Here is an 11,813-nt window from a genome sequence, read left to right as displayed (position 1 = left end):
AAAAAAATTTCGGACCCTTAAATGTGTTGAAATGAACTAAAAGTGGTAAATATTGGACATAATTATATAAGAACCTAAATTACATTTTTTACATCGATGTTACGTAACAATGTGCCTAGATTACATATCCGACTCGAACCATAGCAGTCTGAACTCTGAATATGTTATGTTATGTTCATTGAGATATACATATGGAGACGACACTGCCTACATCACTTATGTTTTTTTAATGGTTTTAAAGTGAAACGCATCAAATATGCCTTCGTGTGTGTTACGGTATTGCACAAATAATACAAATAATACGGAAAAGTGCAAAGGATAACTTTCATCGGTAAGTACCTACTTAACTAGATTATAATAATTTTTAAAACTTAGAGCAAAAAAATGGCGCACAGATTTTGTTCGTGGTGTCTCCTCCATACGTAGTAATATTATCTCAATGGTTATGTTACATTATTATATACAGGGTTACTTATTGTAAAACACCAGCAACCGCGCAGGATAAGATAGCTAACATCATAAGTAACTACATTAATTGTCCTACGACTTTTGATCATTTGTTAGATTTTATATTCATACAAAAATAAATATTCTTTTAATTTTCCGTTTGAATATTATAAACTCTACGCGCATCCCAAAAATTACGTTATCAAGAAGCGAACGAGAGGGGGAAGGGGGCGTTGCGTCGTCCTTTCGATAATGAATAGAACATAGACTTACAAATGTTATGAGAGTACAATAAAAGTTTAAAAAAACAAATTAGAAATAATTTATTGCGTTATGCCAATAGTCGTAGAACAAATGTTGTTACATAGGAATTAGGATTAGCTTAGCTTAGGATTAGCTTAGCTATCTTGCCCTTTTTTTTGTAAGTGGGGAAATCTTGCATAGATATTAGATACCCACGTTGGATTTGTTGGATTTCTACCGACCAAAACCCCACTGTGTTCCGTCAAGCCGCATCAACGACAGGGCCACGGGTATCTTTCCCTGTGAGGTTGCTGGTGTTTTACAAGTAACCTTGTATATAAAATATAGAATATTTATAAAGTACATATTAAATATTACCCACTCATTCACAGCACTCATTAGTTTATTAAAAGGTTTTTACGTCATAAAAAGTTGAACGAGTTTTGCATTGGAAATATATTAAAAAATATATGGTAACCCTAAAAATTATTTTTCTATCTGTGATTTAAGAAGTTAAATGTCTGTGTTAAGCTCAGAGGAATAAGTTAAATGTAAATCTATATCATAATCTGTGGTTTGAAAAAAAGTTGCATCGAATTTGAGTTTTCCATTTCTCTGCCGCTGTGTTTGCACTTTAATTTTTTTATTATTACTATTATTTACTTAGATCAATATGTTTTATGTTCAATTGAATTATTAAAAAGAAACTTCTATTATTGTATACTTTAAATATTATCAGATAGATACCCATTACGTTGGTATAATACATACAATAAGTTAATAATATTTAGAACAAATCAAGTCGTTTATTTGTTCCTTGTGTTGTTATTCTTTATTTTTTAAGGTATAATACAAAGCCAAATATCTTCACAGTACTGACATTCATTTCATTGCTCGATATATCATTATAAGCACATTGATTTTTTTATTTCAGGTTATTATCGACCTGTCAAGAGGACATTTTTTAGTCAAGCTGTCTCCGCAAATTCGCAAAATAGGAGACGAAAATCCGTTCAAGTTCCCTAATTTCTTGACAAATCTACCACCGATTGTACGTAAGCTTCTTATTTGCTAATAATTCATCCAGCAGTCGATCTGAATTGAGTGTTTTGAGTACTTTTAAAATGTTCGAATTCCTGCTTAGTATTCAATACTTATGTTGTTCTTCGACTTTACTTGCGTGGGTGTCAATATTCAGGCATTTAAATTGTTGTTAAATATAGATGAACTATTTGTGGTTGTAAGTACTAGTCTCATAATATGTAATATTATACAAAGGTAATAAGATTGTATCCACTCTTGAAATTGTCTATCTACTTAACTTATTTCGTTCATATAACGTTTTTAAATACCTTAGTGTATAGTTTATATGTACATTATTATATATTTACACTCTTATCTATACTTTTAATGTCTTTGAGGATAAAAATGTGTAGTTTAAACAAACATTTGTCATTAAGTTTGTCCGTGTCATTATTTACATTTTACACCATTCAAATACATGCATCTATATGACTTACTAAACCAATACAGCTTGCATTTAGTTTTTTAGAATTTGCTTTTGTTTATATCCTAAACAAAATTACAACTTATTTATAGTAAAACAAAACATTAACAACAAATCTAAATTACCCTTCTATACACTTGAATATCATCATCATTTTCAGCCTACACTTGTCCACTGCTGGACATAGGCCTCAGTATACTATACTCAGTACTTCTATACACTTGAATATACATAAAAATTATTTATTATTATGAATTATGTATTACTAGTGGCTTCGCCCGTGGTACATATTTCGCAATAAAAGGTAGCCTATGTCCTTTCTCGGGTAGCAAAATATCTTCATCCCAAATTTCATGAAAAAGTTCAGTAGTTTAGGCGTGATTGAGTAACAGACAGACAGACAGAGTTACTTTTGCATTTATAATATAAGTATGGATTATTCATTTACAATATAATAATTTAGACACTATATGTTTACATATTCCAGGGTGGTAGAGCAATGCCGCGATGCAGCAAACGCACGCGTGGTGCAGCGGCAGACCTGCTGCCCGGCACCACAGCCCTCGAAGACCACCACCATCACAAGAGATCAAGAAATACTAGGTGATAAAATGTGCCTTCTATCTACATTTACACTTTTCTAATGATAAAAAATAAAATAAAATGTGTGCGTGTACTAGTGTACACACGTAAGAAGTGAAACTTCTTTATGAATTATGACCTTATTTTTCAAAAAATAATTTACTATATGCAACTTCACAGAAATACGTCAATCACGCGTGTAAGGGATAAAAACAAAATGGCGCGTTACGGAAAAATGTTACACTAAGTTTTTTTCCAACCCCAATAAAGAAGTTTCACTTCAATAAAATTTATTAGCAACTTCAAATATAACAATACAATATTGCTCTGCCTTCTGAACCTGTATCACAGAAGGCAGAATGATGTTTTCTATAATTTGAGGTTTAAACTTACTTGTAACCAATTTTTAAGTGTTTATTAATAGCAAGGCTAATTGTTTTAAATGTTATTAACTGTGCTTTGTTCATCGTAGATGGTGGTGGCTGTTATTTAAAAAATAAAGTAATAAAATTCTTAAATATGTACATTTTGATTGTAAAGAGAAGATTATCTGAATAAGCTAAACTAGTTGCGATTTAATGTTACATTGTTTGGGGACTTACTTTAAGATAATTGTATTTATCTATTAATTTTATTTTCTTCCAGTTCGAGAAGACATTCCAAATCAGAAGACACAAGTTTTAGTGCAAAGAAATGTTTAGCATGGTTTAAAGAATACACAACGGTTTCAGAGCCAGACGTTTTAGGTTAGTATTTAACATAATTAATGCCTATTATTCTTTCATACCATTGACCGCCTCCTTGGTACAGTGGTTGACGCGTGAGCGTAGAACCGAGGGGTCCTGGGTTCGATTCCCGGTGGAGACGAAGAAAAAAAAAATGGCTCGGTCTGGCAGGACACAGAAGGCTAATCACCTACTTGTCCCTAAAGAAAATCGATCAGTGAAACAGATGTATATGAATAATGCATCTGCCCCTTACCCCACTACGGGGACACGGGACTTCACTTTTATTCTTTCATACATAAATCTAAATTGTATTTGATTCAATGTCTTATCCAACACATTGAAAAGGTGCAGTAAATATGATTGTTGATATAAGAATAATACTATTTTGTTTAATTAACTTTTTTTTAAATAAGTGAAAAATATAACAATGTATATGTATGTCTTTTTGCCTTAGGTCCAGAAGGTATGGAAAAATTTTGTGAAGACTTAGGAGTAGATCCAGAAAATGTAGTAATGCTGGTCATTGCCTATAAAATGGGGGCTAAACAAATGGGATATTTTACACAAGAAGAATGGTTAAAAGGTAACTGATGTTTTAAATATTTTATCAAATTATAACCTACCTAATATTTATTTTTATTTTCTTTCTTTAAGAAGGACATGAGGTCATAGCAATATTAATTTAAAACTTTTATTCTCAACCAGGTTTAACGGAGCTACAATGTGACAGTGTACACAAATTGCAGTCTAAATTAGAATACCTGCGCAGTTTACTCAATGATCCATATATGTTTAAGGCTATTTATAGATATTCATATGATTTTGCTAGGGTGAGTTATATTTTTTATTTTTAATAAATCTGATTACTAAGATGCCATTCTATAGTGGTTCATGTTTAAATGCACACTGTTGATAATACAGTTTCTTGGCTGACCTAACATATATAAAACAAATTAAATTTTAAAACCCTTTTAAGTACCTATAAAATATGAAATAAATTGAACTGACATGTAAAACTTTCTCCTGTGGCATATTTCATGATGTAGAAATTATTCACTGTCTGTGATTACTGATTATAATAAAAATTAACTAGCATAAATACAGCAATTATAAAAATTTGTTTAAAAAATGCTTTTTTTCTCAAGTAAACAGCTAATTACTATTATATAATACTAGTTTTCCTCCCGCGGCATCGCCCGCGCAGAAGAAAGAAAAACCCGCATAGTTCCCGTTCCCGTGGGATTTCCGGGATAAAACCTATCCTATGTCCTTTCTCGGGTATCAAGATATCTCTATACCAAATTTCATGCAAATTGGTTCAGTAGTTAAGGCGTGATTGAGTAACAGACAGACAGACAGAGTTACTTTCGCCTTTATAATAGTAGTAAGATAATAATTTTTTATCAAATAACAATTACCCTATGTATACCAATTCATCCCTCAGGATAAAGACCAGCGCTCACTAGACACGGGAACGGCGAGAGCGTTGCTCGGTGTATTGCTCCCTCGCTGGCCGCTCAGAATACCGCTGTCGAACTTTCTAGCCAACGAGCGACGTTACCGCGTCGTGAATAGAGACCAATGGTGCAATATACTGGAGTTCAGCCGCACTGTTGACGCGCAGCTCACGGCGTATGACGCGGATGGAGCTTGTGAGTTTTTTTTTATAACTAATGACTTTTAGGGTAGGGTATCGAAATACGTGTATTGACGTGATAACGTTTTTAAAATCGTTTTAATCGGGTGACATGTTCAGATAATTGTGTCACACCAAAACCTCACGAGCGCGATCGCAGGTATAACGAGAGAGAGAGACGGACCGATCTCTTGTCTCATCTCGAGCGCTGCCACTGCATTATGTTATCACGTAAATATCTCGAATCTCGATCGTAAACCTACTTTACAAACAACCAATTTTTTTTATAATAACTAATGACTTTTAGTGTAGTGTATAGAAATACGTGTATTTTTTAACAACTTTAGTACTATATTTGTATTTAGTTTGAAATATAAGAATTATTGTTCTGTTTGTTTGTTTGTGGAAATAAATAGCAAAAAAAAAGACGTGTGGCACTCGGGGACTGCCGCGGTAAAGCTATTGCATGCTATGCCTTCAAGCCACACCTCCGCGCCCGTCGGAGTGGGGAGCGTGAGGTTTTTCGTTACGCAATTTCTGGATTCGGTCCCCGCGCTCAAGGCCCGCGATAGAAGCTATGCAATAGCTTAAAAATTATATTGTAGAGTGATGATATTACATTAAAAAGTTTATTTGAGCTTTCAGTGGGATATAATAAAAATTATGTTAAACCTTATCAGTATTTTAAGGTTCCATAATAAAAGGGTAAAATGGTACCCTACAAATGTAACATTGCTTGGTCTGTTTGTTTTTTTTGATATGGTTCAATAGTTAATAATACACAACAGAATGTTCATATTTATGAAGTGGGAATACTGTATTTTTTTAATGTTTGTTTTTTTTACTAGGGCCAGTAATGTTGGATGAATTTGTGGAATGGCTTAGAGCAGAGCGCGGAGATTCAGCCATGCATGCCAGCTGAGACTCTACCGAGACAGGTTGGTTTCATCACAAACCAATATGGTTGAATATTTACGATAATATTATTAGAGATTGTCTAATCTAAAAATGAACGCCCCTCCACTAAACTTAATTGTTTCAATGTGTGAGGACAAATAATTATTGAACCACTTTATATGTGTGCGCGCGTCGATTCTACTGCAAACTTTGACACTCGCGCACTGATTTGTCAACTAATCGGGCGATCAGTTCAGGTGCCTAGCATTGTATGGCGGGGAGAGCGCGCTATGTACGGAATGACACGTCCGTTCTGTTGTGCATCGCGTCATTTATGCACTAGTTGGCCAACTGGTCCTGTCGTTCGGGCATGGACGGGACTGGAGGACTGAACGACCAATGAGGCAGACCAATTTGTGTGTATTGCGTCTATACACGTACTTTGAATGTGAGCGTAAACACAGCGGAGGGGCGTTCATTTTTAGATTAGACAATCTATACTTATTTATAGAGGACTTTCAAAAATATTTATTTATTTATTTATAACTCTTTAATAAAACTATACATGGGAAACTTATTGCTAATTTAAGAGAAGTATAGTTTATTAGGCGGCCTTATCACTTAGAAGTGATCTCTTCCAGGCAACTTGGGCAAAAGGTAACAAGCTTACTGAAATTACGATGGGTAGGTAGATATTATATTGAAGTAAAATATCTATAGTATATAATATTATTTTTGTTTACTATGGAACTGTTTTAAGATTATATTAATTTTATTCTTTATTTTATTTCCAGGAAGAGGCAGTGCTCACTCTCGGATGATTCAGTGTGGGCCTGCTTTGTAATAATTTTAAGTGTCATGTATATTAATTAGTTATATCTATGTATATTATGATTTATACATCCATCCATACACTGTCACAATCGAAGAATTGGAACTGTGATTATTTGTCGGTCATTTGTATATTTATTCATTTTAAATGTCATGATGTATATAAATTATAAATATATTCAATAGATTTGAATTTCAACAACAGCTGTGCTAAATTAAAAGCTTAGGTGTAAATTTATTTGAAGACTGCTTTACTTTATTCTAAATCAATTGACTAATTAATTTTTATTTAAGCATTATTTTCCAATTATGACGATTTTCTTTCTAGAATCACAGTCCTAATTCTCTTAGTATGTAACTATTATATGTCTGTTTCTTTTCTTTCTTTCATGCACGCATTTCTTAATACTCCCGCAACTCATTGACACATTTGTATTAGCTAATTTATTATTAACGCCCACCGATCCATCGTTATTTTTGAAATAGTACAAGATTTGTTAATGTTCAGCAAAACATAGTAAATAATTTTATTATATTAATAACATTGGAACATTTTAATTGTGTTTTTTTATTAAATCCTGTGAATGAGTAGGACAACATTTAATTAAATTCTCATTTTGGTCCAATTAAAGTGTACTAAATTGCATATGAACTAGTTATGTGATTGCAAGCATTCATATTTGTTTGTTACATGTAATTAACATTACATCATTTACATGTATTTAAAATAATGTTTATTATCGATTTTAAGTTTTAAAATTTAGGTCATTGATTTATAATAATGCATATGGGCCATTTTAATTTTATTTAATTTTGTATAGTACAATTCATTTTCATTATACTTCTTGTATGTTTTCATATTGTTAAAGATCACAATATTTATTTAATCAAATGCATGTACCATTTATGGCCAAGTACTACTGCCAAGTCTCATCATGTCAAATATAATCATTTTTACCTGAATGATTACAGAATGTTTAAAATATTTAACTGAATCGCACATTAGCCTTTAATCAGATATAAAATTGTTGTTGTATTAATCTGCTATTTGACAACTTCTTTATTGTTATCTAGAATTGGTCATAGTGCAAAAAAGTGCATGTATTTAATAATTAAACATTCTGAAATTGTTTTCATAAAATACATTTCTTATATTTGTATGAATAAATAATGGCAAGTAGTAGTGTTGCAGAATTTGAATATGTTGAAATCGACTGAAAATGCTTTCGAATTTGCTTTAATTTCAGAGACTTATTTGCATTTTTTGTATTTAAGTAGTCAAGATACCCGTTTATACTGTTTATTTAAAATTTATTGGCATTTGCTGATCAGAGCAAGCCAAAACTCGTATATTATTTCAAGTTTACTATGTGATTGAATATAAATGGGTATCATGACTGAAGGCGAATGCTCTGAAACAAGTTCCAATGGACTAGATGTCTAGTCTAATCCTAGGTTTAGGTGTAGATATGGTTTTGTATAAGCATGTAGGTAGTATATTCAAATTCTCTGTGGAAAATACAAAGTAACAGTCTCTATCGTAACGGTGTATCAAAATTTAATCTAAAATGTTTTAGGCCCCCATACCGATTGTCATTCAGGAGAAATAAATCATTTGAAAATTATTTTCATGTTTTGTTTTCCTTAGTCCAAAATATCCTTTTAGATCTGAACAAAGTTTTGTAAAATTTAACATAAATATATTTTGTACTAGCTTTCCGCCCGCGGCTTCGCCCGCGTTTTCAAAGAAAAACCCATTCCCGTAGGATTTCCGGGATAAAACCTATCCTATGTCCTTTCTCGGGTATCAAAATATCTCTATACCAAATTTCATGCAAATTGGTTCAGTAGTTAAGGCGTGATTGAGAAACAGACAGACAGACAGAGTTACTTTCGCATTTATAATATTAGTATGGATGACACCAGAAATTGTAAACACCATCAGTCATCAGATAAGACAATTTGAAATCTCAGAAGCTTAGATCGGAAGTAAGATTATAATCTAACAGTTCTTACAATCTTATGGCGACATTTATTAATACAATTAATGACAGTGTACAGTGGGTTAACGTACTGTATTATCGTGTTCCTTCTCGTATCCCGTTGAAAAATATAGCTACTGGTTCAAATTAAAATTACTATTTTTATATTGAAATTTGGATAATTTATTTCTGGAGGAAAATAAAGGATATATCGAATCGGGATATAACTGAAAGGAATGGAGACCCCTTGAAAAATGTTGCTAAAATAGGATAAAGCAGCAATTTTCCTTCCGGGGGCAAAATAAGTTGCGCGCTCAGCATATAATTATAATTAAGATCTATAAAATGTCAATGCCTAGATATTATTTGATATTGTTCACTTTATTTTTATTATAATACTTACATGCATATTACTACATATTATTTTAAAAATTTATCATAAACTGTTTAGTATATTAATTACCATTACATACATCCATGCATCCAGATATTAGAAATACACAAAAACAATTAAGAATAAATAAAGCTTGTCTACATGTTCAAAGCCGCAAAATGAAAACAAATTATTAAATCAATGATTTATTTATATCCCTTGACACTATACATATAAATAATTATTATTTACAATATCTGTCGGCTTTCATTTTACTTCGCCGATCTAATAATGTTTCATGTAAATTTCCATCCACTTTAGCTCTCTTCAACTCAATAACACCAGATTCATTTACGCGTAATTTCTTGTCTTGGAATTTCTGAAACTTCTTACTGAAAAAAAAGAAATATTTCTTCAGTATTCTGATTATTCTGATAGCTTGGAAATTCATTTTCCATCTTTACTTTTTGCCTTAAGATACAGTGCAATAAAGGGCAAACATAAAAAAATATATAGATAATAAGAAAACATGCGTTCAATACACAACATTGTCAAGGAAAATGACTCCTATTAACTATTATGAATTTTATCAAAAGCACTTACACATAATTAACTTCAACTTCAGCCAAGTCACCTTCCTCCTCAGGGACGACAACTTTCTGCACCTCCCGACTCCTGTTAGAGCGAATATTACAAAACTCATGTTCCCCTGCTGTGCCACTGTTGGTCACTACTGAATCGTCTTCAGGGTTTACAGACATGAACTTATTTATTGAACTCAATATTGCTGTTTTACCTGTAAATTAATGCTTGTTGAATATTACAATTTATTTACATAATATGATAATTTGTTAAAGTTAAAACAATGCTTAAATTGTAATTTTAATAATAGCATTTTATCCATCATAAAAGATTTAAAATAGAAAAATATAATTGGGTACCATCTTGCCATACTGGTTCCCACTGTTCCATAGGGCCAACAGCATCAGATCTTCCAGTGACCACACAGTTCTTGGACACACCAACATATTTTCCGTAACCAGATTTCAGGGCAAATTTATTATCACCAGCTGGAAATGCTGTAAAAATTTCCTCAGGGGATGGACCTTCCCCTTCGTTATGTGGAGCGCCTAATGTAAATAAACCATTATCAAGAGCTGATATATACGAGTTCTTTCCAAATTCTATTGATATAGGTCCAGTTACGTCCTCTATTTTTTCCACTTTCCACCAATTACCATGTTTTACACAGTCTTCATCTATTTTTGAATCTTCACTTTTATCCTTATTTTTGTGTTTACGTTTCTTTGCTCTAAAAATAAATGTGATTAGTAAAATGATTAATACAGAATACTATTCTAAAAGTTTAAATAGACTGCTTTTGAACGAAGCTAACACGGGCCACGGGTAAACCTAGGCTACCTAGGTATCATGACTCCCCTCCATACAAGCAAAGCAGAGTTTATGGCATGTAGTTGAATAATATAGGCCAAAGATATTAAGAATATCAATAATAATGGCTAGGTATAAGATATGAAAATAAAATAAACTTACTTTGGTTTATCTCCTTTTAAAACCAATTTGCCACGTTTAACCGCAGAATACTCATCGGTCATTGTTAAAAATTAAAAGATCTTATTTGTTTTATTCTTATATCTTTGTATTAAGTATAATTTAAACTATTTTCAAAAGTAATTTTTATTTTATTTCAATAAATGCCAAATGTTTATTATTTTGACAACAGTCCACAGATTAATAATACCATAGATAAGGTCATCCATCGACATGACTGTGCGGCACAGAACATATATATTATACTATCAGGGGAGCTGCGCGGATGCAGATTAAATCTTGATTCATTGGATCTTCATGAAAGAAGTCCCATACCTACGTGCGGCGCCAACGGCGCCGGCGCGGAGGCACAGCGTCTAAAATAAAAAATGTGTGCGTGTACTAGTGTACACACGTAAGAAGTGAAACTTCTTTATGACCTTATTTTTCATAAAATAATTTACTATATGCATCTTTACAGAAATACGTCAATCACGCGTGGTGGGGTATTACAGTATTAGTTTTCCAGTATTACTTAATTTCAAAGTTGCGTAAAAAATGTATTTAATGGTTTATGAAAAATACCGCTTCATTATATGTGTAGTATGGATTTTTATTTGATTAATTGTGCAGCGGTATCGATAAGACAGAAAAAAATTATACTTTATTATTATTAGAGTCAGCTCACACCAAGATGCGACGCGACGTACCTCGGCGGAAAGTTTTACCGTGGAAGGGGACACTCGTAACGTGTTTTCTACAATTTGGCCGATCTATCAAATTTAGTTCTTTAGTTAGCCTTGGACCTTGGTACACACAGATCAAGTAATATAGACGTACTACTTATTTTGTGGCGACTGGCGAGTGGCGAGCACTCCACACTAAAATGTAGAATATGGCCGCGTTTCCATCTGCAAGAAAACTTCCGCAAGAAATGTGCGACAGTGTCTGACAGCAGCTTGCAAGTCTACTTGCAGGTGGAAACGCGGAATTAGACTTGCAAGCTACTGTCAGCCAGACTGTCGGACATTTCTTG

General features: G+C 32.7%; 2 protein-coding genes across 3 annotated transcripts; one reads left to right on the top strand and one right to left on the bottom strand.

Annotated features, from left to right (window-relative positions):
* Positions 1-1,263: 1,263 nt before the first annotated feature.
* SCCRO4 (DCN1-like protein SCCRO4) lies at positions 1,264-8,496 on the top strand. 2 transcript variants are annotated; one of them, XM_089703579.1, is made up of 9 exons: positions 1,264-1,534; positions 1,625-1,745; positions 2,685-2,800; positions 3,425-3,525; positions 3,962-4,090; positions 4,213-4,337; positions 4,952-5,159; positions 5,992-6,081; positions 6,835-8,496. In XM_089703579.1, exons 3-8 carry the CDS (start codon positions 2,697-2,699, stop codon positions 6,063-6,065), a joined length of 741 nt encoding a protein of 246 aa, XP_089559705.1. In that variant the 5' UTR covers positions 1,264-1,534; positions 1,625-1,745; positions 2,685-2,696; the 3' UTR covers positions 6,066-6,081; positions 6,835-8,496. The 2 variants fall into 2 exon arrangements, with proteins under 2 accessions (XP_089559705.1, XP_089559704.1); XM_089703578.1 differs by having other exon boundaries at positions 1,265-1,534; positions 1,625-1,741.
* A 920-nt stretch (positions 8,497-9,416) lies between these two features.
* Positions 9,417-10,986, bottom strand: FRG1 (FSHD region gene 1). The gene is made up of 4 exons (XM_089703363.1): positions 10,781-10,986; positions 10,168-10,538; positions 9,830-10,022; positions 9,417-9,618 (listed from the first exon to the last, which is right to left on the bottom strand). Exons 1-4 carry the CDS (start codon positions 10,840-10,842, stop codon positions 9,471-9,473), a joined length of 774 nt encoding a protein of 257 aa, XP_089559489.1. The 5' UTR covers positions 10,843-10,986; the 3' UTR covers positions 9,417-9,470.
* Positions 10,987-11,813: the final 827 nt, after the last annotated feature.

This window comes from Colias philodice, chromosome 14 (genome assembly GCF_061535455.1).
Source record: "Colias philodice isolate Cphi_HAF_F1 chromosome 14, ilColPhil1 Martin Lab GWU primary, whole genome shotgun sequence".
In the NCBI taxonomy this organism is placed as follows: Eukaryota; Metazoa; Arthropoda; class Insecta; order Lepidoptera; family Pieridae; genus Colias; species Colias philodice.
This window is presented reverse-complemented; position numbering and strand designations above follow the sequence as displayed.